The sequence below is a fragment of the Drosophila innubila genome (genome assembly GCF_004354385.1).
Source record: "Drosophila innubila isolate TH190305 chromosome 3R unlocalized genomic scaffold, UK_Dinn_1.0 2_E_3R, whole genome shotgun sequence".
NCBI classification, from domain to species: domain Eukaryota; kingdom Metazoa; phylum Arthropoda; class Insecta; order Diptera; family Drosophilidae; genus Drosophila; species Drosophila innubila.
Window position 1 is genome coordinate 21,068,753 of NW_022995380.1, and position 27,574 is coordinate 21,096,326.

Below are 27,574 nucleotides of genomic sequence, written 5' to 3' on the forward strand. Positions count from 1 at the left end.
TAAATATTATTTTGATTAGCAGCTGAGATAGCTTCAATAAATTTTAAAAGAAAAGATACATAAATTACACTAATTCAGTTCAATTAATAGGAAATGTTTTTTTCTTTTTAAGTAGCATTATACCGTTCATTGAAATTTCCGATATATCCGATTATAATTATCAATAGTCAACTCGAATTTACATGAAGATACAAAGCAAACTGGATTGACAACAACGAAACTAATGTGAATTGGGGTCGATGTTCAAACAATAATTCTAATTCTTCGATAGATACGAGTATACTTGAACTAGATCTTCTTGCAAACAAATTGCGGAAGAGAAGACTTCGATCTTGTACAATGGCTTAAACTGTTGCTGTGGTATCAATTTGTTGTTATTGTTGCGGTGGTTCCGTTGCTTTATTATCATAATAGTAACAATTTGACTCACAAATATAATATCGACAAATCCGTGGCTTTTGTTGTTGTTGAATTTATTAACTCAAGTTTTGTTTTATGCTGTTCGCATAACCGCTAAAGCTGTTGTTGGTGGTGCTGTGGGGCTGGCTTCACCGTTAAGGTCAAGTTCATTTCCGCATGGCTCTGATCTTGGTCAATGGGCAATAGCCAAAGAATGATCGTTAATGACTACTATTTGGCACTTTGGCTAGCTCTTTTAGCCGCGGCAAGTTGCAGCTTTCGGCCAGTTATCACACGTCAAGGAAGTTGCACAAGTTTTACGACCAGTCACTAACGAGAGGGCAATAAAACAATTTACTTTTAGATGAAGTGTATGTGACGTACCTTAAGTTTCTCTGCCACAACTATTGCCACTTTTGTCCGGCTGCAACCACTCGTAATTACGCACGTAATTAGGGTTATAACCAAAACAATCTCTCGCTGTCCGTCTTCAACAATGGAGAGTACTCATATGTATCTATGTCACGCTATAAGTCATCCAAAAAGCAACATAAATTCCCCCCTAAAACCTTAAAGCTGGTAATAAGTATTTGGCAATGAGTGAGCTCTCACCGTGTGAACCGAGAGAGACTTCCATCCCAATTTCTATGCGTTTTTAATTTGTCTACAGTGTAAAATAAATTGTTACAACTGAACTTGAATTAAATCTGAACTTGAATGTGGGGGCGCCTTTTTAGCCGAACTGAGTTGAGTTCTTTAAGTTGGCCAATGGCCATACGTCATTGTCAATGGTCAAGTGCATTCTTAATTTCGCAGCACTGTAATTAAATCTAGTAAGCCTTGACCATACCACTCGACGACTCGTTTCAAGTTTCCTTCGGCGGCTTGACACAGATTATTGCCATATTGGATAGATCGGTGGTTGCTGCATTTGGCATTTTGGTTGCAACAACCACCGCCAGCCACTAGCTGACCTCGACTTTCAACTAAGGCTTAGTGCAACAACAGCTGCACATGCCTCAAACATTCTTGATTGCGTGAAGTTCGCACACAAAATTTGTTTACAAACAATAAATAATTACAATTGAAAAATCGCATTTCGATAAACATCAACATCAAAGATTTGTTTGAATTTTTGTGTGCGAAAAAAATGAGTTAATTCAGATGTGAAAAATCTCAAGATTCCCCATTTTTTTTATCTATTCAGAAAATGCAGCACTATGACGGCACTCAGTCTGGGCTCGGTTTCAGTTTCAGCTGAGTAAATTGTTCGTTTTCGTAGATCAACATCAATCAATTATTTTACAACTTGTTGACTATAATTAAAATTGAATTTTAATGCAAAATTGATTTCTGCTGGGGCGGTAAGTGGTAAGTATTTGCCTGGCTAAGCACTTATGAGAGTTAAACACTTAAGCAAGAGTTCAAGAACATTCTCAGATGGTTATTGCCACAAATTAGTCAGTCATTTAATAACGATAAAAACAGAACTCGTAATAAAGGAAGGAATGAGTGGCTAAATTGATAACAATTTAAATATATAAAATACTGCAAGCAAATGTGATATAAAGTGATATAATCAAATTAACTATTGTTTTCAGACAGAACATAACATTTTTATTATATGAACAACAATTATTTTTTACCATCGAAATAAAACATCGTTATATGTTCTAACATGTTTTTATTAAAAAAGAAACATAAAAATGTCTTTTTTTTGTTAATTAAAAATTATTATTTTACTTTGAACTTGCTGGAGTTCGAACCTGCGTCTTCATAAATTTTTGTTCTACGTAAAAAATTAAATAGAGCTGGCGCTGCCACCTTTTAGGAAAAAACCTGCTATTTACTTTAGCGCTGCCAGATCTAGAAAATTTAACACATTGTGGCAGCACTTGAATTGCAGAAAAAGGTCAATTCCCCATTTTCAGATGAAATTGCAGTTGGCGATAGTTTGAAAGTCTGGCAGCCTATCGATAGGTCGTTGTAGCGCTTTTATCGATAAGCACTGCAAAATAACAAAAGCAAAGTAACGCTATTCTGTTTTTTTCATTAATCATCAAAAAATCATTGAGTGCAGTTGCAGTTGCAGCTGGTTCGTTAAAAGAGCAAGATTAAGTAAAGATTAAATAAATTTACTCAAGTGTTAGCTAAAATATAATACACACAATGCGTAACGCGGGCCTTTTGGCCATTTTGGCTGTGTTTGTTTGCGGTAAGTTACGATGAATATATATTTATTGCGTGTTTGTTTTTCTCCAAAGTGGAAAATGGAATGTTATACATAAACGTATGTACATTTCTATTTCAGGCGTTTGCGTTTCCTCAACGCCAATTGCTGAGCAGCCGCTTGTTGGTGCCAGCAAGTGCACCTGGGGCCCCTCCTATTGGTGTGAGAATTTCAGGTGAGTTTCGAGTGCGTTTAGGGAAAAGCGCTTTGTCATCACATTGACAAAAATATGCAACATGCAACACCCACAACCACACCACCCCACCCGTAATTACGCCCACTGCTTGCAATAATAAAATGACAACGGCCACTACGCAGTTATTAACCCGTTGCAAACTTCCCGTTGTTTCTTATGTCTGTTCATTGTTTGTGATTGTCGTAGCACAAGAGAAAGAAAAGCATAAGCAAAAGAACTGTGTCTCTGATAAGACAATCTGCTAAAGGCAGAGCCGCCATTCTGCTTAGTCTATCGATAACCTTTGTTATGGCTTTACAGTTGCTCTAATTCTCTATTCCCTCTCTCACCTTCATTTGCTCTATTTTTATTTATTATTTGCACACTTGAATTGCCATTGCTTGTGACTGATTACACTTTGCACTCTCTCCTCTCTCTATCACTCTCTTTCGCTTTTGTTTTCCGTTTCAATTCCGCTTTAAATTAAATTAACAGAAATGCTTTCAGCTAAGTTTGACTGTTACAAATATATTCATGCATATACAAATGTCACAATCATCAGCGGATAAAAGTGACTAACCACTTGGGCTCGTCTTAGGGTTATTTTTTATTCTCAGCTCAGTTTTCATTTCTCTTATATGTGTCATACAAACTGTATTATATTATCAACTGTCATTATTTCTATTGCAACTGTATGAGTTATCAACAAATTTCTCTGTATGTAATTCGAGTACCAAAGAAATAATACTGATTTGTCCTAGGCTGATATAGTTGGTTCAAACAATAATCGAATTACATGCACTTATTGGTACAAGTATTTCTCCCTTAGAACTGCCATTTTATATATAAAATATCTTATTTCAAAGTGTTTTTCTGTTCTTATCGTAGGCTTTCCATTTTCTTTGTTTTGTTTATTGATTTGTTTATTTCTTTTCTTAACTCTTTGTTTGGCAATTCAGCTAAAATTCGTCGACATTTTTGCGTCTTTTAAATACCAATTCGTAGATATACATACAGTTGGTGAAGAAATTATTTTGACAAAATATAAAAATCACTTATGATTAACAAAAATTAATGTTTCTTGATAAATACAAGACATAGTAGTATTCCTTTGGCGTATCTATTTTAAGGTATAAAAATTAAATATCTGAATGGTTTATTTTGAGAAAATAACTTCTTAACTAATTGTATACTCAAAAAATTGGTTTGTGAATTATTCGTATAGCTAGTAAATAAAAATATATTTAAGTGTTCCTTGAGTTCAAATAATTTTAGAAATTTTTATTGTCAAATCAATTACTGGACATACTGTAGATATATTCATACTTGTGTATGCATGTTATAGCCATGTCTGTGCTTATCATTAGCTATACATTTATAAAATTAGCACATTATTGTGCCATACACTCAGTTTAAACAGTTTCAGTTGGATTTAAAATGTATTCATCAACAACATTATCAGATATAGGGGAACTCTATATAATTCCCCTTGTTGCGCATTTACTTGCGGTATTTATATATATACATATGTACATGTATGCAACATAGTCATATGCCGCGGGTGCATTCAACTAGAGGGTTCTTGTCATGCTTTGGACTCTGATCTCTCTGCTGACTTGGCCCATTCAGTAAAAAGTCTGCGTTGGATTGCGAATGCGGGTCATTTGATCCATTATGATTTTGCTTAATTGCAGTTTGATTGCTGATGTATAAGTCACATTCTTATATATATTTTGTGGCCGCTTCCTATTATCTTGTCCGGATATAATCTTTGATTTCTGTCTGCAGCAATTCCAAGGACTGTAGAGCGACCCGTCATTGTATCCAAACTGTGTGGGAAAAGCGCGATGTGCCCGAGGACAAGGACTCCATCTGTGACATATGTAAGAAAATGGTAAATGAGGCACGTGATCAGCTGCGAAGCAATGAGACCGAGGAGGAAATTAAACAGGTCTTGGAGGGATCCTGCAAGCTGATTCCCGTCAAGCTGGTGCAGAAGGAGTGCATCACACTGGCCGACAACTTTATTCCCGAGCTGATTGAAGCCTTGTCCTCGCAAATGAATCCCGATGTGAGTATACAATTTAATAAATTAAGCTACATTATTAATTGATCTCTTTTGAATTGCAGCAAGTTTGCTCAGTCGCCGGTTTGTGCAACAGCGCCAGAATTGATGAGCTGATGCATCGTGCTTATCAGGGTGCACTTGATGGCACTATCAAAAAAGAGGATGTCGTCATGGAAGAGAAGATCGAAAGTAAACCAACTGATCTGACCCAATTGTCCTGTGGCAACTGCAATCTGCTCACGCGCAAGATGCAGCAAACGTTCGAGGCAACCAATCGGGATAATATGGTCGAGCAGCTGTTGCACGTTTGTGGAAGCATGTCCAGCTTCTCAGATGCCTGTGCCAACTTGGTGTTGACCTATTTCAATGATATGTACGATCATGTCAAGCAGCATCTGCAGACGAATGGACTTTGTGATCTGTCCGGTGTGTGCTCAGCCCGTTTCCATCAGCACGAGGATGATGTTAAGGAGCCACAAGGATTGACCACTCTTGAAGGTGTCAGCGATGATATTCCATGTGCTCTGTGCGAACAGCTGGTGAAGCATTTGCGTGACGTGCTGGTGGCCAATACAACTGAGTCGGAGTTCAAACAGGTCTTGGAGGGATTCTGCAAGCAATCTCGTGGCTTTAAGGATGAGTGCATCAGCATTGTGGAACAGTATTATCATGTCATCTACAGCACTCTGGTGAACAATCTGGATGCCAACGGCACTTGCTTCCTTATCGGCGTTTGTCCGAAAGGTCTGGACCTAAACATCGATGCTCCAATTATGCCCTTGTTGCCGGTGATTGCACCTGCCGAGGTTGTTATTACCATAAAGAAACTGGGCGACAATGAGCCCAAGTATAGCCAACAGGAAATCCGTGACAAGCAGCTTCCAATTGATCATTTGATGGGCGCAGCGAATCCCAGTGAGTTGGTGGAGGGTGGTGAACTCTGTACCCTTTGCGAATACATGCTGCACTTCATCCAGGAGTCGCTGGCCACGCCTGCTACCGATGATGAGATCAAGCACGCTGTGGAGGGCGTCTGCACGAAGCTGCCACATGGAGTTGCCACACAATGCCGCAACTTTGTGGAAATGTATGGCGATGCAGTCATAGCACTGCTCATCCAAGGATTGAACCCACGCAGCGTTTGTCCCATGATGCAAATGTGTCCCCGTAACATTGAGAAGCAAGAGGACATTGAAGTATTCCATCCGGGGACTCTAAACAATGGGGACCAAGATAAACCCACTTGCCCACTGTGTTTGTTTGCCGTGGAGCAGGCTCAGATCAAGATCCGTGACAACAAGTCCAAGGATAATATCAAGAAGGTTCTCGACGGTCTCTGCTCGCATCTGCCAAGCAAGCTGCGTGTCGAGTGTGTGGACTTCGTGGAAACCTACTCCAATGAATTGGTGGACATGCTCATCACAGACTTCAAGCCCGAGGAGATTTGCGTGCAACTGAAACTGTGCCCCAAGACAAAGGACTATTTGGATGAAATGGGCATTACCCTCATCGAAAGCGACGAGAACGACAAATCATCCAGCAGCGAGGAAATCGAAGGAAACGAAATCGAGTCCAACGAAAAATTGCAACTGCCTTTTGAGGTGGTTTTCGACAAAGACTTTGGCGTTTCGCCCAACTGTTTGCTCTGCGAGGAGGTGGTCAAGACTGTAGAGAAGAAGATTGGAAAGCATGCAACCAAGGCCGAAATCAAGGATGCACTAGAGCACAGCTGCGACAAGTTTAAGAAGCCAATGGCCAACAAGTGCCACAAATTCATTGACAAACACGGCGATCAGATTGCCGAGTTTCTGCTAAAAGAAATGTCCCCGAAATTGATATGCGCTGAGCTTGGAATGTGCCTTTTCAACGAGCAGGAGGATCGTAAGTCTATTATAATATAGTGTTATCTAACAATACTAAAATTTTTTTACACAATTTTCAGTTGAAGTCGATGAAGCCTTGAAGTACGATGTCATTGTGCTGCCCAAGTTCCAAGACGATAAACTGGAGCGTCTGGAATCCCCAAAAGTCGATGATCCACCAAGTTGTGTGCTTTGCGAGTTTGTTATGACCAAGCTGGAAGCCGAGCTGAAGAACAAAACCGAACAGGATGAAATCAAGAAGGCCCTTCGCAATATTTGCGATCACCTGCCGAAAACAGTTCGCAAGCAGTGTGATACATTTGTAGATGGTTATGCCGCGGCCATTATCACTCTGATGAGCAGTTTGCCGCCCAAGGAAATATGTCAGAAACTGCAGCTTTGCTTGAGTGAGGTGGTCAACGATGAAGTCATTGAATGTGGCGTCTGTCATGGCGTTTCCCAAGTTCTGTTGCCTTTCTTCCGTTCGCAGAAGGAGCACGATAATGTCAGTACACAGGACATGACCAACTTGGCCTGCGAGAACTTGCCAGCCAAGTACTACAACATTGTAAGAGTTAGCATTCAATTCAAATGGGATTGTCTTATTAACTGCTTTATTTTATATATTTTCAGTGCTCGGAAATGATCTCCATTTATGGCATCAGCATCCTGCGCCTGTCTGAGCGCTCCTACATGGATCAATCGCACATCTGTGCCGAGATTGGCAAATGCTTCGACAATGAGAAGTCCGCTTTGGCCTTTGCCAGAATTTCAGGTGTGTAGCAAATCGAAATATGTCGAATCCTTATCTCTAATCTATTTCAATTATATGATTACAGCTTAAAATGCAGCAGTGATATAAAAACAAATTCACAATTGCATTGTGATGTGTGTCGCAATTGGCGCCATGATTTATATATATACATATACTATAATCTTTACTTATCTGTTTACATTCTGTAATCCATTGTGACTGTAAATGATCGAAAACTAGCTACTTACTTTTCTGCACTTTTGTTTATATACGATTCCTTTTATTGTTCGCTGAATTCGATGATCGAAATGTGGTAATAGCTTAAATGAGAATGAAACTGATTGATTTCTGTGTACGCGAAATGGGCATCGCAATTAAACATAAACTGTAATTTTAAAGTAAATACAAATAAAAAAGACTAAAAATACACGCCTTGTCCGTATTATTCTCATGTTTCTTTCTACCGAACTTAATTTAGAGAGGGAAACAAAAAGCATATCAAACCAAAACCAAAACAGGCTGAGATAATGAAATAATGAATGTTAAACATGAAAACAAGAATTTTTAACTGATAAATAAATCATAGAAATTGAATTGAAGTTAGTCATACAAAAGCATATTATTATATTTATATATTTCTTGAGAATGTTTGAGGATTCGCTGCTGATTATAAAGCCCGATTATATGCACAAGCGTCGTCCGGTGCTGCTGAAGTTACTCTCTTGTGGATTTCAGATTCAAGGCAGCCGCAAGTTGAACTTTTCGCCAGAATTGGCAGCCGAGTTCTATGCAGATTATGTGGATGAGAAGGGTTTTATGCTGGAGGTTATATTGCTATCAAAGGGCATCTCTGAGGCATTTATACTGACCAAGGAGAATGGAGTGCAAGAGTTGCTCAACATTATGATTTGCTATTTGTAAGTTAATAGTGAAGATAAATAAAATATTTATATTAATCTGGAAGTCTTCAGCGGTTCCACACCCGAGCTGGAACGCAATATTCATGTCACCAAGCATATTGATAGCGTGGCACGTGAAATCACTTTTATATTTCCAAATTGTAAGTAAAGCGAGAATTTCATTCCGATTATATGACTGTTAATTTTCTGTACCTTCCAGATATCCATGAACCTATACAGCTCTTTGACCAAAGCATCTTTTGCAATCGTCCCATGATAAAGCCCTTGATCTCGGAGATCTATGATATCATGCAGAATGTGGACTGCAGTCAGGATGATTGGAAGCGTCGAGTTGCCGACTACTTGGTACGCAGTAATCCCACCTTGCCACTGATCAGCAATCAGTGTCAAGTGACTCCTGACATGGGCATGCAGGAGAAGGGACAACAGACGTCCATGACATACAAATCTGTTGGCAAGACCAAGGCCAAGCCCAAGGAGAAGTCGGTGAGCAGCAGCTCAATCTTGTCCAGCAGCACTCCACACTCATCCATGCTGCTGACCACATCCTCCTGTGTCACTTGTGGTGGCTTCGATCACACCGAGCCATGTGTCTCCGAGTTGGATCTTAACAAACGCGTTGAGCCGCAAAGCGACGAACCTGTTTGCATGGATGAGGAGATTATTTGGAAGGAGATTGTGGTGTATGAAGAAGAGCAGCCCGAGGAGGAGGAGCAGGGTAAGACTGAGATGGGATTATTCGATGAGGGTGGACAGGAGGGTAAGGACGATGAAACGGATTCGGAATGCGATGAACCAGCACGTGCGCCTGCTCCAAAGATTGAAACGGATTCCGAGATTGATGAGCTGGATCAAGAGGTGGGAGAAGAAGCTGGTGAGGAAGCTGCTCCGCCTGCTGAAGATGCTGCACCAGCTGCAGCTCCTCAAGATTCGCCAACTACAGCTGAAGAGCCTGCTGCCGCTGCCGAGGAACCTGCTCCAGCTGAGCCAGCAGCAACAGTCGAGGAGGCGGATTAATTTGCACCTGTTGCAAACCGCATGTTTATGCTTTGCCAAATATTTTGTTTTCGTTTGGGGGCATCTAAAAAAAATTGCTGGTGTACAGAAAAAGAGACAATCAAAAAATAGAGCGCCTAACCCTGCATCACTCTGCACCACCCACTTTACACCCACTCGACTTGCCACAGGAGCTGCAATGCGCATTCGCCATGACCAGAAGGACAACATGCACTTTTCACTCCAAAGCGATTCACTCACACTCACAACAGTCCAGTGGCAAGTGGCAAGTGGCAGGTGGCAAGTGGCAAGTAGCAGTGGCAAAGTGTCAGTGCAACAGGACGAGCAGCTGCAACATTCAATGTAGAGTACACAATTCGCGCCAGGTTTTATCAATAGCGTAAGCTAACTGCCTTTTTTTAGCTGTTATTTTGTGGGCAATAAAAAAATGAAGATAAATACGAGTATCTGTGTGTGAGTGTGTGTGTGCTGGAATGTGTGTCAATTGGGCGCGAAATGTGTGTGCCTTTTAAAATGTAAACTAATAAAAATATATTCTTAATAACTTGGCTGTAAATATTGATAATTTTTGTTGTTCTTAATTTTTTATTTTTTTTTTTTGGTTTTAGCCAAATTGCAATTTGAGTTTTCATCGATTTTCCCAGTTTGGGGACAGGTGAGTGGGCGTTTATAAGCTACACAAAATAGGCGTTTTTGTGTGTATTGTGTGTTCAGCTATTAGCCAAGTTCGATTGGCCAACATGTAGAGGCGGTCAACAAAACTGAATTTCCAGCTGCAACAATTTGAGCCCGCGCAATTCGTCATGTTGCACGGCAGCAATAGACAGTCTCAGCACTTGCAACAACAAGAGCAACATCAACAACATATCATACAGCATACAGGTGCAACACATGGCAGCCACATGTATGCGGCAGCAGTAGAGGAGGAGGCGGAGGAGCAGTTGGGGCACGAGGTGAATCTTAACTTTAGCACCTTCAATGAGCTCTGTCGACTATGTGCCATTCATCAAGGTGCAACCAAGTTGCACATCTTTGAGCCGACGGCAGAGCAGCGACAATTGCTGTACAAGCTCCGCACAGTGCTGCAGTCGAATGTAAGTATGCAACGTGCAACATGCAACACAACATGCGGCAAGCTTAGAGCGTTCACATTGACAGATCACCAAGGACGATTATCTGCCCAAGCTCATCTGTGAGTTGTGCCTGGGAAGATTGGAGCACTTGTACGAGTGGCGACAGATTTGCATAAGGAACGAGCAAATGCTGCGTAATTATGCCGCCTCCATGCACACGGTGAGGGCCACCATTGACTTTCAGGTGAGTGCCCCCAAAAGTGGCAGCCACAAGCAATGACACAGCTGCTGTTGCTACTGTTGCTGCTGTTGCTGCTGCTGCCTCTGATAAGCGGCCTTCGTTGACTGCCATTGTCAAAGTTACACTTGTTCCCGCTTCTTGCGCGTGTGTGTTTCAATTCCAAGTCGTTCCACACTTGCCACAAACAACCACCCCCAAAGGAAAAGAGAACAATTATACTCGTCACGACGAAGATTTAATACCCTGGCAGACTATTTAATTTTCAGTGGATTTTTTACTATGTCAACTTTATAATACAGTAGTCTGATATAAGAAGAGTTCTCTCAGGATTTTTAACAAAATACTCAAGACCCAACAAAGTTGTTTATATTTAATGTTACATTTTTATTTTATCATACAATATTTTAATTAAATTTCTTCAAGTTGTATAAGAGAAAAACAAATGGATAACCTGTAAAATGGTTTGAATTAGCTTGAAAAATAAAAAACTTTTCTTACTAAATGTGGATTCTCGATCGATTGTTTTTATGATAAATATATGTGTGTTACAGTGGACCGATTTAAAGCAAATTTGGTCAGCATGTATAAGACAAAATAAAAAGAATAATCTGTGAGGTTGATTAAGATTTCTCAATAAAACACAAATTTATCCATACTAATATTTAGTGATCTAATACAGCTCATCCCGGGTACCAAGTTTCATCAAGATCGTTTTAAAACTTAAAGACGAGTTTGACTTTATGACTACATCAACTCTGCCCGAAGTTCTGATCTAAAATATATATACTTTATGGGGTCTGACAAGCCTTCTTTAATGCGTTACACAATTCGTGAGAAGATGCTAATACCTTTTGTAAGGGTATAACAGTGCGAGCAATTTCAGACTCTCCACGAATCTCAGCCCTGGCGCCGTGTTGTATGCAATACGTTTTTTCCAACGCTTCCGCTTTATTCACTCAAGTTCAGTATCTGTCTGAACGTCGTTGTCGTTGTCGTCATCGTTCTTGTTCCTGCTTCACGTACAAGAATAACAAATAATTACTCAAATTCAACTCGCTGTCGACGGCGACTGCGACGGCGACTGCGACTGCAACTGAGACTGAGACAGAGAGGCGAGCGTCGAAATTGACTCGAAATCAGTTTCGCAATACATACACAAACAAAAGGCGCTGGGCTTTGGCTCGAGGAAGTGAACGGCAGCAGTAACTAAATTTTGTTTAGCAATACTATATAATAAATATAGATTTAGTTGAGAAAAATCATCCGCAAAGTGTGCACAACAAATTCAAATTCAAAGTGCGGCCTGTGTTTTTATTGATTTTCAATTGTGGTAAGAAGGCCTGGAAAACATTGCAAAAATTCAAGCAGAAAGAAGGAAAAAAAATGCGTTAACGGGCAAAAAACTAAGGCAATGAAAATGTCAATAAAGTGTACGTGAAAATTATGAAACTGTGCGACAGTGTGTGTGTAAATAGCAAAATATATAAACTGATCAAATTTGTTGTGTAAAATTTTGCGAACGCGCTTAAAATAAATTCAGGCAGACACGGAAAACCCTCAAACCCAGTGAAAAACGCCGCCAAAGCCAAAAAGGGAGCACGGCCGGCAGACACACATACAAACGGCTTCCTCAGCTCAAAGGGGGGGTAGCAGGAGGAGTGGAGGGGGCAGAGGGGGCTGGGCAGCAGTAGCAACCAGAGGCAGAGGCAGAGGCAGAGTCAAAGCCTCGACAGCATTGAAAATCAGCCCGAGCAAAAGCTCAAGTCGCAAATTTTTGCGCAAGGGCAGGCAGTTTGAGTATTTTGAAAGCGCTGGGGGTTGGGGGTGCGGGGGTTGCTTGAAATTTCGCAACACTTGCGCGCCATTTAGGGGTGGCAAGCGGAACGAAACGAAACGAAGCGAAACGAAATAAAACGCGAGAAAACGAAACGAAACGGAAGTGAAACGCGAGTCGAGTGAAGTGTTTCAATTTGCCATTTGTTCCTATGTTTCATATACAGGACGGCACCGTTAACATGGACAAGATGACGGTGGCCCAGAAGAACGCATATCTGGAGGCGCACATGGCCGTGCAACAACAAATGGCCCAAGCGGCCATACAATTCAAGCAACAGCAACAGAGTTCCGTGCAACAACAGCAGAGTTCACCGACTGCCAACAATAACAACAGCAACCAGAACAACGGCAGCATGCAACAGCAGCAACAACAGCAACAGCAGCAGCAGCAGCAACAGCAGCAGCAACAACAGCAGCAACAACAGCAGCAACAACAACAGCAGCAACATTATGCGGCCACCATTAAAGTGCCACAGATAAGTTCCTCCAGTTCGGCGGGTGGTGCTGGTGGTGCAGCGGGTGACAGCACCTTCACCGTGCCCGACGACGGCATGGGCTTCGAGGGCGGTGTCCGTGTGCTCCAAAGCCTGGGCACCTGGTCGGCGGCGGAGCAACTCACCTACAACATACCGAAGCCCAATCTGATACCCTTCACTGAGCCCTACGTGGAGGGTGGCTCGATGCATCCGGCCAGTCGGCTCAAAGCGTTGCAACAGGTGCAACAAGCCTCGTCCGGTGTGCGCAAAACAAATCCCTCAAAGTGTGAGTAAACAAAATGACTCTATTAATATGTTTTTTTTCATTTATTTTATTTTTTAATGAATAGTTCAATTATTTATTTAATGTCAACAAAAGACTTAAAAAATTATTTTAATAAAAAAATATACATAATGAATTTTCCAATAATTCATTTACTTACTTAATGCCAATAAAAGACACAAAAAATTATTTTAATAAAAAAAATATACAAAATAAATTTTTCAATTTTAATGCGAAATTAAATGGTAGACCAAATTAAATCAGCTAAGATTTGGCGAATTTATGACAGTTTGAAGATTTTGAAAAAGCGTCTGGTACAAGTGTACCATGATGGAAAATAAATGAATGATGCACAATAATTTTAATGTTTCAGTTCTTTTAAAATTCTCTTTAAAAATATTTAAATGTTCTATCTTTTTACATACTTATTTTTCAAAATAATGTTTAATAGTGTGTAGTTTTTTTTGCATTTTATTTGTTGATTTCTTTTTGCTTAAATAAATTTATATAAATAATAATAAATGTTGAAATCTTTGTAGCCACCAACAAGGCATTCGAGTGCACAGTCTGTGGCAAAGGATTGGCGCGCAAGGACAAACTCACGATTCACATGCGCATTCACACCGGGGAGAAGCCCTATATTTGTGAAGTATAAGCAGTCCTTGAATCTTACGGCCCTCGCACTCTTGACAGCTATTTACTAACCTCAACTCATCTCTTTCAGGTGTGCAACAAGGCGTTTGCCAGGCGGGATAAACTTGTTATTCATATGAATAAATTCAAGCATGTGACGCCGACAAATATTGCGCCGCTGGGCAAGCGTTTAAACAATATGGTGAAGAAGAAGGAACAACCGGATCCGCCCCCGGAGGACAATAAACAGAGCCTGGAGCTGCAGCTGCAACAGCAGGCGGTCCAGGTTGCGGCACAGAATATCATAGTGCAATCGGCGCAGGGGGCGCCAACAGCAATACCGGGCATTATCATTCCACATCATCAGCAACAATTGTCGTGGACGTGCGAGCTGTGTGGTCGCATGTTCTCGAGCCGGGACGAGTGGTCCATTCATGCCAAGAGTCATCTGGAGGTGAGCAAATGTCGGTTGAGCCACCCGGCCAAAGGGGCCTAAGGGCGATCTTCGATCTTTGAATACATTTGAGGGCGGCTCTAAACTGGCCTTCTTTGAATATCCTTGCAGTATTGACAACAGGAACGGTTAGTCGTAGAGTCCACAAAACCAGCAGTCGCCATCGTTAAGAACAACAACAGCAACCACCACAACAACAACAGCAGCAACAATAATCGTGGCTATCAAATGGATGCAAATCAAAACCAAATACTCAACAACAGCAACAACAACAGCCAGAAGATAATCATACAAAATCAGATGATCCTCAATGCCAACCATCAGCAGCAGCAGCAGCAGCAACAGCAACATGTTGCTGGCGGCAAGAAAGCGGCCAGAAAGCACCACCAACAACAACAGCAGCAGCAGCAGCAACAACAACAGACCAGCGCGCCTATGTACAATAATAATACTAACAACAACGGTGGCACTCAACAGGGACACGAAGTAACTAACTATTAACAACAACAACAACAACAACAATAACTACAACACCAACAGTAAACAAGAACAACAACAACAGCAAAAAACAACAACACGCAACAGCACACGCCATGAGCATGAAAATCTATTGTCACTTTCACTGTAAACCATTTGTATCTGTATCTTTGTATCTGTATCCTGTATCTTCATCCTCCCCTTTCCGCCCAGGTGTCAGTGCCCGTCTCGCACATCATTGCCAACTCACCAACAGCAGCTAGTTATATGCAGGCTCAGCTGAGTGGCCTGCACGCCAGCAACAGTGTGAATGTTGGTGTTGGTGTCGGTGTCGGCGATGGCGGCAACATGAACATGCCCATCGTCACCTATAATGGCAATCAATATTGTGTCATAACTCGTGCCCCGGAATCGGATGCCATTGCCATGCAGAAGCAACCAATGCCGCTGGACTATGGCCAGGCCACCACCACCAACATTATTGTCATGTCGCCAATGCTGCCCCCGCAACAACAGCAACAACAGCAGCAGCAGCAACAGCAGCAACAACAACAGTAAGCAGAGCTCGTCATGATTTGCAAATTAAGTTTAAGTACTTACAAAATGAGGCGGAAAATTTAAGCACATTGCCGCGGGGTGTGTTGTGTTGCTGTTGTGCCCTCAACGGCAGTTAATGGCGACTCATAACGGGCATTTGACGATGGCAGAGAAAGGCAACAAAAGGCTGGCAGCTAAATGGCCAAGTTAAGTGTGTGTCGCTGCCTCAGGATCCTCAGTCAACCGTCTTCAAGCTGATCAGCAATCAGCGCCAGCTCGCAAGCAAGCTATAAATACAAATTGTAAATAAAGTTTTTAAAAAACTAAAACAAAATGAAAAAAATGATGAAAAAAAAAATGAGATATGAAAACCCTTAAGTGTATGTTTAAGTATAAAAGAAGAGATTCAATAAATACGATATGCCAGCGAATAGAGGATGTTTAAAAATTAAATTTCGCATGTAATGCTTCAATTCGATTCAAATCGTTTTTCAAACGGATTCAAAACTAATTGCAATACATGAATGTAAAATCCGCATTAACTATCTAGTCTAAGTAATTTTACATATCCATTTAAAAACGATGATGATGATAACTTTAAATTCAAATTTCACCCATAATGCAGCCATAACACTGAGATATTATGTTCTTAATTCTAATTTATGTTCATCTTTCTCATCTTAAGTTCGGCATTAAGCAAATGAAATGAATACCATATTCATCAAATATGAGCTATAAAACTTGTAAGTGCATAAAGTGAATGTGTTTGTATTTGTATTTGTATAGTACGCGTTTAAATCAATTGTTTCTAATTAATTACGCTAAACAGATAAACAATATTTATGTCTTACAAAAATAAAACCAAAAATTACTTACCTATACTTATGTAAGTAGTTCCAGTAGCGTGTCCATCAATGATACTCATAACCCAAAAGAAAAGGAAAGAATAATCGTACTACGGCAAACAATGTGAAAAATGATTGAACATATATTAAATTAACAATAAAATTTAACAATTTTTGAGTTGCGCTGTCAGTTTGTTATAAATAGAATTTAAGTTGAAAGAATACAGAATTTTGCAGCTCTAAAGTAAGTAAGTCTCTCGTTAAGTATACGACATGTTCTCCAAATTCTGTGATACACAATCACTTTTTGGCCATTGGCAGCAATGCCAGATCGACGCATTACCAACATTAAGAGCACACAATAATTGGCAGCTGTTCTCGGCAATTGCGTTCCATTTGAGCCACTTTTTTGTGGTAGACTTTTATGCGACTCAATCGAAGTTGTTTGGGCTTAATTGAGAAGACAACTTGGAGACTCGCGATCTTCAGACTTTGGTCAACGCAGCTCACGAAAAACAACTTTTCGTTGAACGGATTGAAAAATGCGGCAGGTTGACCTTAAACGGAAACTCGTCGCGACGTCGCAGTCGGCGTCGCAGCAACAAATAAATTTATACTTCAAATGTTGTTTATTTTTTTATTTTCGCAAGAATTGCAAATTAGTTAAGCTCGCGTCGACGGCAACTTGAACGCCTACGCCGATGATGACGACGGCGACGACGCCGACTGCGACTGCGACGCTGACTGCGACCGAGATTCAGGTGGCTTTTGGTGTTCTTTGCCACAGTCTTAGTCGAATATCGGAGTTGATCGGTCACGGCTCGCAAATGCTCAATGGAAAATTCTACACAGGGCTGCCGCCCAAAATGGTGGAACGTCAATGCGGCGTTGGCCAAAACCGTCAGGAGTCGCACTTCTTTTGGCCCGATGACTCGCAGGTCGACAGCGCCTTGGAGACGCGAGTGAAGCGACGCGGCAGTTTCCAACTGGACTCGGGATCTAAGCCAGTTCAGAGACTCAACTCGCTGCAAGAGGCGGCAACTCCTGAAGTGGACACACGCAAAATGTTCCACAAGGAGTTTGCCAAATCATCCATACAATTCTACGACAACTTGCAGCCCAGCAACAACAATCAATCGAGATTGAATAGAGCTCGTCGAGAGGTGACACCCAAGTTGACGGATGTGGAGCCTCGACAGCTGCTACCCATGAAGACTGTGGAGGAGGAAGATCCAAGTGCAGCCAGACGCAAGCAAGCTTACAGCTCCAAGATACAATTCTATGATTACGTCAACACCAATGAAGGCGACGTGACACAGAACAACACACGACGTCCCAAAATGGACATGAACAACAAGCGTGAAGTGGAATTGAACTCGAAGAACAGTCCCAAGTTGCAGGTGAAGCACAATGTGCGGCATCTGAGTGTGGAGCCACCGCCAATGCGAGTGCTTACCAAGAAGCCGCTCAATGATGGCCAGCAATGGGAGCGGGAGCGGGGCAGACCAACTTTTGTCCTACCCAAGAAGATACTGAAAAATCAGGCCTGGATTGAGGACTTTGATGACTCGCCGCAGGATTATCTGGACCATGGCATGCGAATCTTGCGTGTGCGCAGCCCTGCGCCCGCCAAGAAACATGTTACCTACAGCGAGGAGGCTGACGAGTATGCCTACTATGAGGAGCGACCCCAGAGTCGAGCTGAGGGCCGACAGCTGCGACAGTCGCTGTCACAGCCAAATATGCGCACAGGAAGTGGCCAACAGCAACAACAGCAACATCAACAACCAGGTCCATATGTGGAAACTGGTCGCGATACAAAATCATTAAATAACTATCATAAAAGTCCCCATAATAATTATAACAACAGCAATTACAACAACAACAATAATATTAACTTGCGCTCACCACGGAAAATCTTGCCAAAAATGCCAGACAACACAACAGCAACAGCAACAACAACAGCGACGAGAACATTGAGAAGTCGCCGCTTTGATGACACACAAACAGCAACTGCTAGAGGAGCAGAGGTGTCAATGCTAGAGCAGCAGCAGCTGCCATCTCCCTCTGACCCACGCAAACACCTGCGCAGCAGCCTCTGCTTTAACGGCGACGCTTTGGTGGTCGATGTGGGTGCTGCTGCGCCGTCGACGTCCGCTGCTGCGCTGGCGCGTCGCAGCTCAGCCGGGCAGCGCGTCAGCGTCGGCTTGCCAGACTGAAGCTGCAATGATATATACATATGCATATATATTATTTGTTATTCGATATTTGTGTTGATTGAATGCAACTTGACGTTGGCGTCGTGCAGTCTTAATTGAATGCGTCAACTGCTGACGCCGACTGCGACGCCGGCAGCAGCAGCTTGTATACTTTTTGTTGTTGTTGTTTCGACTTCACCCACAACTTAAAAAATGTTTTTTTTATCGTTTAGCTGAATATAAATAAATTATACAAAGTGCTAATGATCTTGCCTAATATGCGAGCAACAAATGTTAATAACAAACTGTATTGTTGTTGTTGTCCAGCCAAAATGTATTAATTTAGTTTCATAATTTGAGCTAAAACAACAACTAACTAAAACACGTGCACATAATCAGAGACTTAATTAAACACAGAGAGCCATCTAATCGTAATCTTAAGCATTTATTGTACACAACTAAACAAAGACTTAAGCATAGATATTTACTAATAAATCAAGAAATAAATACAAAGATTGTAAAAATTAACATTTTATTTTGGCTTTAATCAAACTAAAGAAGCGGAGAAAAACTTTTATATTTAACTTTGGGCAAATAAATCTGTTGGCAATATTATAAAATATGCATTAAGATTGCTTTGATTTTTGCATAAATAAAATTCCAAAACCTGCTAAAATATGGTCTTTACAATATATATAAAATTCGATTTCTTTCTAGAGATTACGAACATTTTAATTGCTTTTGCGATGTGCTGTGTACTTTATTTCAATTGATTACTTTTCAACCAATAAATAAGTGCCATACCTAAAAAGTAAATTTCCCATTCGCATTTGTTGTTGAAAGCGTAAAGCAGTCAATTAAATATTGTAAATGTTTAGAAAAGCGAAACAATCGAAAGTATCGAAATTTGTTTTAGTGCATATTAGTTTAATTTATAGTTCAATAAAAATAAGCGACTTAATTGGAGTTCTGCTTAAGGCAGTCAGGAATTGCCCGAGGCTGTTTTTCCTCTCTCTCTCTCTCTCTTTCTCTCTCTCTGGCTTCTTACTTTCGCTCTGGCTAGTTGAAAGCCTTTCACCAAATTTCCATTTCACTTCAACCGCGTTGACTGAACTTGTATTGTTAAAACACTGCTAACGGAACTTAATCCCGCCAAGACACAGCTGTGTCGGCCTGGCCAGTTGACTTTTCATTTTTCCACAAGGAAAACGGAAATTATGACATTCGAATTTGCCGGCTGCCTCTTTTTGTGGCAACATACTCGTGCAACAATTGTCATGCGTTTTAAACTTGAGCTTGACCTTGCCGGGAAAATGGGAATGAAAATGAAAATGGGAGAAAATCACGAATATGGTTAACAATAAATTGGCTCTAATTGAACAATTATGCAAACATTGGCAAATTACATCAATCAAAGTGTGGATTAAATTGCTGCTATTTAATAAGGGGACGGCATTTAATTTGTTGCCAAGTTGAAGAAGAAAACTTACAGGATAAATGCGACGGAAAAGCGTTGTTCAAATTGCGCGTGATGAAATGTTATGCAATTGTTCACGTACATTGGCCAATTCCATTTCTATTTCCGACTGCAAAGAAAAACAAGAAAATATAATGAAAACACAATCTTCCGCATTGCAATTTCGACTCCGAATCCAACTCCGACATCGACTTGGACTGTGCCGCATCCTGGCATAGAAAGTAGTCCAACCAAAAGGCCAAGACATGTGCCAAACTTTGCCAAGCTGCAACTGGAAGTAGCTGTCATTTCCTGGCTTTGACTCGGTTGCAACTGAACCTGAACTTCGGGCCAAACAAACGACAAAAAGTGCAAGTGGATGCCACCAACTTTTATTGGGTAATACTACTGGCTACATATTCAGTCAAAACTAAGAAACCAGTTACCAACTAACTAGCTGCAAAGCTGCTAACAGAGATCTTAACCATCAGATAGAGCCATAGAGTCATGGTCTAGCTGAGGAGACACCATCAGAAATGGTTTTTTCTCTCTTTCTTGCCAGCCAACTAACAAATGGTAATCGTTTTTTACAATTACAGCCATAAACAACATTTTATTTATGCCGCGTGCTCCATTTCCTACACGCTTGATATGCAAATGATGCCCCAGCTGGCAGCAATCGTTGTTGTTGCAGCTTCCTCCACAGTGGCAACTAGCCAAGTTAGCCAAGTTGGCTAGTTAGCCAGGTGTGTGCGTAAAAACGTACCTGTGAGTGAGCTAGCTCTACACTTGCCGATTTCAATCTCTTGTGCTCTGCGTGCGCAGAGTCAAGACGACTTGGCCAAGTTGCAAAACATGTTGCAGCAGCCCGTCTTGGCCGTTAGAGAAGCAAGGAAGTTGGCATAAAACTGTTGCGTCCATTGCTTAAACTTTCAGTTTCGTTGGGGCCACACAGCGGCTCAAGACGTGCCACAGATACTTTTGAAAAAAGATTTCGTTATATCGACCGATCGAGTGAGAGCAAGTGCATCTTTGTGTGAAGTTCGAATTCAAATAAATCAAATAATATATATTATTATGAGACTGTGCTGGAATGTAAGCGTGAAATCATTAAATCAATTTATCAATAAATATACTTGTTTAGAATATTTTCTCCATCACAATTCATTTTTGGGATTCTGAAAATGTCAAGTAAACTTTAATAAATTTAAACAAACTCTTCTCCTGATCCCGAACCTTACCCCTAGCTTAAAAATGGTTCGCATGGAATAAAAAAGAATAAACTAAATTTCATACGAATATGTAATCTACTGGTTTAACTTGTTTAAGCTTGATTTGAAACCATGATAAAATGTCAATAAAATCGTTAGCTCAACTTAGGAATAATTAAAAAAAAATAGTTGTATGGGCTTAAAAATTCCAGGAAACATAGAAATCCATTCAGAAAATAAAAACTAACAAACTAAACATACAATTTTCAATAAAAATATTACATCTTGCCGAGTGCTGTTAATCAGTTATAATTTTACTTGCAGCTCTTGGCAGCTGCTTTGCTGCTGAGTTCAGTTGCTTGTGGCCTAAGACCTCCGAGATCCTTTTATCGACGCAGCTACTATGGTGCATCGGGTCCACCTGGACCTGTGAGATTGATATCGGCAGCAAGTGGACCTCCCAGCTACCGCAGCGATCTGCAGACCAACGAAAGCAAGCGACGCGATGTGATCAAGAAGTACCCCAAGAAGACGCACTACAGGCCCTACACATCGGTCAGTTGGAATAGGCGGGAGTAAAAACTAAATCCTTAATAAATTTATCTCTTTAGGAAGAGGATGATTATTCCAGCGAGCGCTACTCGGGCGAGTATTCGTCCGAGGCAGCTCAGGACAGTCGAGAGTACACCATAGGCACACAGATTCGAGTTCAGCATCCCATCACAGTGCCCAAGAAGGTGTCACCAAGCTCTTCGTATCCCAAGCATCATAAGTACACCTCTACTGGGCCCTATAAGAGCAGCGGCAGACCAGTCTACACGTCCGACATCAGCTCTGGCGAGGATCACGGTCCAGAGCCCCTTTCATCCAAGCGAACGAAATGGTCACCATCACAGTTCGAATCAGACGCAGATCCTTTCCATTTGGTGCCACCGCCCAAGGCAGCCGCTGCCTCCAGTCAGTCTTACAGGGTATACGAACCCGATCACGATGATTACGAGGTGCCCACACGTCCCAAGAACCATGAACGTTATAAGAGCGTTGCATCTAAAAAGCAAATCGAGGCTTTTTTGGAAGATCAGCAGAAACTGCTCGACGAGGCCATAAAACTGCAGTTGATCAACAATCCCAAATTGCATAAGTTCTTAAAGCCCGATTCACAAGAGCAGCGACCTGACCTGGACATCGAAGACTTTGAAACCTTTCCGCCAAATTTATCAGGTCCCGGTCCACTGCACAATAGCTTCAGCGTGGAGCATCCCCCACTGCCCCCTCCCAAGGGCAGTCGACCCCACAGACGCCCACCTGGCATTGAGCTGAAGCGATCCCCGAAACCCAAGCACATTCTAAAGCCTAAAAGAAAGTACAGGTCAACAGCGCTGGTCATCAATGTTTGAGGGGGAAGATTTAACTAACGATATAGTCCCTAAATCGTACTTATTTAAATATCTATTTTAGTTTGTGTACTGTAAAATGTATAGACTTGTTTTATGTTAATGCTGTAAATATAGTAAACCATTTATTTTACACATAATTGGTTTTAATCGTCGTAAAAAGTATCTTTCTTAAAATTTACTCTGTAGGTACAAAAAACCGAGGGCTGCCCATCCGGTAAAAGTTTCCGATCTGGCTCGATTTTTTGTACTTAAAAAAACAAGTACATTTCCGAAATTGTGAGCTTTTTTATTTTTGTACTTTATTTCGGATTTTTTATTTTCTAGAATTTTTTAAATTTTTGCATAATTTTTTTTCGAATTTTCTTGATATTTCGATATAATTTTTTTTTTTTTTAGAATTAAATTAGATAACTTCTCTTCCCGACGGCAGTCGAACTTCAATCCTTTTTTAAAATGTTGAGCTTAATTTTGTCTAGTTTCTAAATTTTCACCAAATTTATTAATTTTTTATTGAGTTTTTGCATTTTAAAATTTGCATTTTTTGTCAGTGATGGCGGGCGCCATCTATTGGGCAGGCGCACAATATTGCGCATGACTAGTTCACAGATAATAGATGGCGCAACTTTCCAGCTTTCCAACAAGAGATGGCGCCAATCGAACTTCAAACTTTCATAGCTCAGTCAAATCTTATCCGATTTGCAAGCGGAATGTCAATTTAAATGGATTGGCCTCTAAATTCATTCTGCATTCAAATGTTGTTCATTAAGAAAATTTTATAATTTTCTATCATAGCCATGGTTTGATGGTAAGGGTCCCCCCTTTGAAATTTTGAAAATTCAAGATTTTAAATCCCAAATTTTCACTTTTAATCAATTTCTTATATCGTAATTATTATAAAACAACACTTTAAACTTGATTCTGCGACCTTTCATTTTTCTGTAAAATATCATGTAAAAATTAAGAAATATTTGGACTTGTAAAGTTGTTAGGTCAGAGGCTTGACTAACTATGAACTTTCATAACTTAGTCAAAACTTAACCGATTTTAAAGCGGATTGCCATTTTGATCATGGCTTGGCATCTAAATTTATTCTCCATTTAAACTTCATTAAATTCGTTAACAAATTATTTTCCTTTAAATCGATTTATTAATTTCAATGCTGATACTTCTTCATTTTGGCCCTTGTTTCAATCCCAAAGTAGCCACAACAAATTCTTAGCTTTTACCTCTTTCGCAAAAATTTTAACGAAAATCGGCAATTGAGCAAGCAATTGAAATAACCACAACACCACCTATAACAATAACAACACTAAAGTAGGTGCAAAATCAAAAGCAAAAATGGATTTTCTTAATTGACTGAACAATTTCAACAGCAATACGAGTCCACAGGCACAACAAAACTGACCTTGAAAGCAATTCCGAATCCAAATCCGAAGCCGAAGTCGACACCGAACCTCTCGAGACTCGAGTTGTTGCCAAGAATGTGCACAGGAGAAGTGAAAAGTAAGCGTTAAAGTCGATTTAAACTTGGCTCTAGACAACACCTGTTGGCATGAAGGGAAGGAAGGCTGAAGGGGGAGTTCTGCAATTCGACAAGGCAAATCGATGGTGCAGATAATTGAGCAAACACGCAGAGAACTCACAAATATTAGCGCATAATTAATGAACAACAAGTTACAATAGAACAATTGAAGCGTGACAAATCCAAAATTCTTATGGATTGTTGCAGAATTCATAGTATTAGATCGATCGTATATATAAATTTCCGGTTCAGCCCACACGCCAGTCGACAATTTGCCGGTTCTTTGGCTATTTTTGCTGATGGGTGCGGGGGTTGTGGGTGGATTACTTGATTTCATTTTCATTGGAATTCAGTTATGCTCAGTTTTCTTTTTTTATTTGTTTTATTTTTGCACAATTGCTCACGGTCTTAAACCAGTTTCGTGTCTTTCCTTGTTTGTTGCAAAGAATTGCACTGGATCTGGAGCCTGAAACTTGTTTACCAGTGTATGTGTGTGTTTTTCTTATTCAACACTTGGGTCGATTGAAAGTTGGTTGTGCAATGTGCATGGGGGCGTTTTCCGGGCAAGGTGTTTAGATAAATCTGTTCAAAATTAAATTACTCGCAAACGAAAACTTGTTTGTTGCAACACAAAAAAAAAAAGGAGAGAAAAAAGTGAAAGAAATATTATAATTTGTTTGAGGGTACGTATATTGCTTAAATGTCTATACAAATTTGTATCTGCTAATGCTACAATATATATTGCGTATACGTCCCGTGGCCCGTGGTCGAAATAATTGTAGAAGTTGTACATTTTTCATTTGATAAACGTCTTCAACCGCACACACTTACAAGTTTATTGGTTTCGCTTCACAATAGGAGAGTAGAATTGGATTTGACAGCATTGAGGAGTATTATAAATTACAAACAAAAACTGCTAGTCTCCATATATATGTAGGATCGTAGATAGGAGTTACGAGGCAGTTTCATTTTCATTCTTTTCTTATACATATCACAAAAAGTTTCGATGAAGTTACTAAAAACTGCAATAGAACAGCACAACGAACAGCAAAGTGAAAAAGTGATGGAAATTCAAGAAAATGCAAGAGTGAGGCAGACAGAAGTGAAGAGAGTTAGAGTGTAAGAGATAGAAAGAGTGAAAGAGAAAAGTTTAAATTACAATAGAAACAAGCTCAATCTATGTAGTTCTCTCTCCAGCGCTTAGACCTTGTTGAAGGAGTAGGTGAAGCCATCGGGCGTGCGGTTCAGCGACAGCTTGCCGGGAGGCGAGAAACGGTGAGGATTGGGCGTAGTTGTGGTGTAATAGTTGGGCTGCTGCTGTGGCTGATACTGAGGCTGCTGTGGCTGAGGGGCGGGCTGGTGGTAGGTCTGCTGCGGGGCTGGGTTGTACGAGGGCTGCACAGGCGCCGGGGCGGGACGGTACTGTTGCTGAGGAGCTGGCTGATGGTACGACTGTTGCTGCTGGCCGAAAGAGGGATCGTTATAGCGAGTATCGTAGGAGCCATCATCACCATAATCGTTGCTGCGGAATGAGGACTGTTGTGGTGCTGGTGCCTGGTAGGATTGTGGCTGGTACTGCGACTGTGGCTGATAGCCCGACGTGGGCACGGGCTGTGGTGGTGCTGGCGGAGCCACTGGCAAATGGTCACCGGATGCTTGGAAGCTGTCAAATTAAATTATGAAGATAACTTAATTTACTAAGCATTTAATCAACTGCTTACCCATTTTTGCCGGCAGTGTAGGAAATGGTGCGACGTTCTCCGGAGGGATCCACATAACTGTAGCTGCCATGACGAGTGCCATCCGCATCCGTCTCCTCTTTGAAGTTGATGCCATCCTCTTGTGTGTATGCGGCACCGAATTTACCATCCCCAGACAAATAACGCTGCTCACTTATGATGGCCGCCGTCTTGGGATCCTGGTGATAATTTTGGCCTGCTGCCAATGTGGCAAGCATGGTTATTGCGACCTGCACCAAAACGGAAGATCAAAATCAATAATTAAACAAACACACACAGATATATCACACTTATTTAACAACTCACAAAGCGAAACATTTTGTAACTTTCGTTGTTATCCTTGAAAAGCTACTACGTAAACTGCACTCAGAATCAGAATGAGAATCACACGCGATTTATTTCGATGTGGTGCCTTTACGAGAAGAATTTATTGGGGATATTATCGTATACGACACCAGGTGAGTGCCAGACCGACGGCAATGGGTTTTGTAAGTGAACTGCCTTCCGCAATGGTGCCGCCCAAGCTTTTATAGTTGCCAACCAGCTGGGAAAACCTTGGAACGACGCTACGACGGGCTCTAAACTCACGGCCCGCCTAGGCGGTAGCTGGCCAACATGTTGTTGCTGTAATTGTGTTGGTATTATTAACAGTAACAATAACAAGAATTGAGCTAAGTGCTCTAGTAAGTCAACTCTGTTGTTGTTGCCGCTGCCGCTGTTGTTGTTGTTGTTGCTGTTGCTGTTGCTCTGGCGGCAAGCTGTTTTACCAGTTTTGTGCTCTTTCGCTTTTTAGCGGTTACTTTTGCTTTCTATGCTGTGGCTTAAACTATTTTTTAATTATTTTTACATTTAAGTTGAAGCCCAAAGTGTTGCAGTCCCATAAATTAATCCATATCTCGAGCAATTGATATCCCTATGCGATGTTCTGCCCGTTGCATGATGCAATTATTGTAGCAATCTTTGTATTTGGCCATCAAAACTTGTTCCACCAATTCAGTCCAACCAGCCAACAAATCAGACAATCAATTGCACATGACCAACCCAAAAACAAAACGCCAAACAATCAAATCCAATTTATGAAGCATTATATTGACAAGAAACTGAAGAGTCTATACGCTAGTTTTATTATCTTAAAATTAATGTAATTTTTTAATCACTATTATAAATTAGAAAACTATAAATATTATGTTTTAAAAATTGATAGAAAAATAGAACAAAAAAAAAGCAAAAATACGTATTTAAATTGACGTAAGAGCAATAAAAATAAAATTAATATTCTTTTAAAAAATGTCTAAATAAAATTTTTTATATAACTACAAATTTAAGGTAAAAAATGTAGTTTTGTCGATTTTATAAAATAAATATTTTATATAATATGCATTCTCCGTAGTGACTAAGGATTTAAAATAAACAATTTTGATCTCATACTGTAGGAATATTAATATTAATTCTTTAAGTAATTATCTTTCTGCTATAAAAATAATGGTAGAAAATGTATAAAATTATAATAAAATAATTTGGTAATATTTAATTAAATTTCTTATATTGTAAGTAAAGTTTTAATACATTTCTTTGTATGTTATAATTATAAATAATTGATGATTATCACTATTATCGTCATTAATTCTGCATTGATATTAGAACATGTTTAACAAGATGACAAAGTAACATTTATTGGTCTCCTGCTAGAGTATTATATAGATAAAAGCAAAGCAGAACGATTGGAATTATTGACGAATACTGCGGCAGTTATAAGTCGGCTTAAGATTAA

General features: G+C 40.5%; 6 protein-coding genes across 7 annotated transcripts; 5 read left to right on the forward strand and 1 right to left on the reverse strand.

Annotated features, from left to right (window-relative positions):
- Positions 1-2,454: 2,454 nt before the first annotated feature.
- On the forward strand, positions 2,455-7,904 carry LOC117792657. Its single transcript, XM_034632873.1, has 7 exons — positions 2,455-2,614; positions 2,711-2,804; positions 4,593-4,875; positions 4,935-6,753; positions 6,815-7,302; positions 7,368-7,509; positions 7,574-7,904. The coding sequence occupies exons 1-7, from the start codon at positions 2,569-2,571 to the stop codon at positions 7,576-7,578; spliced, it is 2,877 nt and encodes a 958-aa protein (XP_034488764.1). The 5' UTR covers positions 2,455-2,568; the 3' UTR covers positions 7,579-7,904.
- A 142-nt stretch (positions 7,905-8,046) lies between these two features.
- Positions 8,047-9,949, forward strand: LOC117792658. The gene is made up of 3 exons (XM_034632874.1): positions 8,047-8,405; positions 8,460-8,548; positions 8,608-9,949. Exons 1-3 carry the CDS (start codon positions 8,134-8,136, stop codon positions 9,423-9,425), a joined length of 1,179 nt encoding a protein of 392 aa, XP_034488765.1. The 5' UTR covers positions 8,047-8,133; the 3' UTR covers positions 9,426-9,949.
- A 2,459-nt stretch (positions 9,950-12,408) lies between these two features.
- Positions 12,409-16,458, forward strand: LOC117792217 (mediator of RNA polymerase II transcription subunit 15). 2 transcript variants are annotated; one of them, XM_034632267.1, is made up of 5 exons: positions 12,409-13,337; positions 13,874-13,983; positions 14,059-14,421; positions 14,545-14,907; positions 15,112-16,458. In XM_034632267.1, the coding sequence occupies exons 1-5, from the start codon at positions 12,725-12,727 to the stop codon at positions 15,454-15,456; spliced, it is 1,794 nt and encodes a 597-aa protein (XP_034488158.1). In that variant the 5' UTR covers positions 12,409-12,724; the 3' UTR covers positions 15,457-16,458. The 2 variants fall into 2 exon arrangements, with proteins under 2 accessions (XP_034488158.1, XP_034488156.1); XM_034632265.1 differs by lacking the exon at positions 15,112-16,458 and having other exon boundaries at positions 14,533-14,631.
- Positions 16,459-17,087: 629 nt separating this feature from the next.
- On the forward strand, positions 17,088-19,008 carry LOC117790383 (putative uncharacterized protein DDB_G0290989). The gene has a single exon (XM_034629820.1). The coding sequence runs from the start codon at positions 17,108-17,110 to the stop codon at positions 18,497-18,499; it is 1,392 nt and encodes a 463-aa protein (XP_034485711.1). The 5' UTR covers positions 17,088-17,107; the 3' UTR covers positions 18,500-19,008.
- Positions 19,009-21,457: 2,449 nt separating this feature from the next.
- Positions 21,458-22,642, forward strand: LOC117792875 (the record flags this gene model as incomplete). The annotated part of the gene is made up of 2 exons (XM_034633181.1): positions 21,458-21,700; positions 21,757-22,642. Coding segments are annotated over 2 exons (1,029 nt in total), but the record flags the coding sequence as incomplete, so codon positions are not given.
- A 2,207-nt stretch (positions 22,643-24,849) lies between these two features.
- On the reverse strand, positions 24,850-26,279 carry LOC117791860 (cuticle protein 3). The gene is made up of 3 exons (XM_034631763.1): positions 26,110-26,279; positions 25,786-26,033; positions 24,850-25,727 (listed from the first exon to the last, which is right to left on the reverse strand). Exons 1-3 carry the CDS (start codon positions 26,119-26,121, stop codon positions 25,265-25,267), a joined length of 723 nt encoding a protein of 240 aa, XP_034487654.1. The 5' UTR covers positions 26,122-26,279; the 3' UTR covers positions 24,850-25,264.
- Positions 26,280-27,574: the final 1,295 nt, after the last annotated feature.

What these genes read in the sequence shown, in the direction of transcription:
- LOC117792658 (XM_034632874.1), top strand. Translation starts at nt 8,134, where the DNA reads ATGTTTGAGGATTCGCTGCTGATTATAAAGCCCGATTATATGCACAAG. An exon ending in AACATTATGATTTGCTATTT is followed by an intron (nt 8,406 to 8,459) that starts GTAAGTTAATAG and finishes GGAAGTCTTCAG; the next exon opens with CGGTTCCACACCCGAGCTGG. An exon ending in CACTTTTATATTTCCAAATT is followed by an intron (nt 8,549 to 8,607) that starts GTAAGTAAAGCG and finishes TGTACCTTCCAG; the next exon opens with ATATCCATGAACCTATACAG.
- LOC117792217 (XM_034632267.1), top strand. Translation starts at nt 12,725, where the DNA reads ATGTTTCATATACAGGACGGCACCGTTAACATGGACAAGATGACGGTG. An exon ending in CAAAACAAATCCCTCAAAGT is followed by an intron (nt 13,338 to 13,873) that starts GTGAGTAAACAA and finishes AAATCTTTGTAG; the next exon opens with CCACCAACAAGGCATTCGAG. An exon ending in GCACTCAACAGGGACACGAA is followed by an intron (nt 14,908 to 15,111) that starts GTAACTAACTAT and finishes CTTTCCGCCCAG; the next exon opens with GTGTCAGTGCCCGTCTCGCA.
- LOC117792657 (XM_034632873.1), top strand. Translation starts at nt 2,569, where the DNA reads ATGCGTAACGCGGGCCTTTTGGCCATTTTGGCTGTGTTTGTTTGCG. An exon ending in CCTCGCAAATGAATCCCGAT is followed by an intron (nt 4,876 to 4,934) that starts GTGAGTATACAA and finishes TTTGAATTGCAG; the next exon opens with CAAGTTTGCTCAGTCGCCGG. An exon ending in TTTCAACGAGCAGGAGGATC is followed by an intron (nt 6,754 to 6,814) that starts GTAAGTCTATTA and finishes CACAATTTTCAG; the next exon opens with TTGAAGTCGATGAAGCCTTG.
- LOC117790383 (XM_034629820.1), top strand. Translation starts at nt 17,108, where the DNA reads ATGCTCAATGGAAAATTCTACACAGGGCTGCCGCCCAAAATGGTGGAA.
- LOC117791860 (XM_034631763.1), bottom strand. An exon ending in TACACTGCCGGCAAAAATGG is followed by an intron (nt 25,728 to 25,785) that starts GTAAGCAGTTGA and finishes TTAATTTGACAG; the next exon opens with CTTCCAAGCATCCGGTGACC.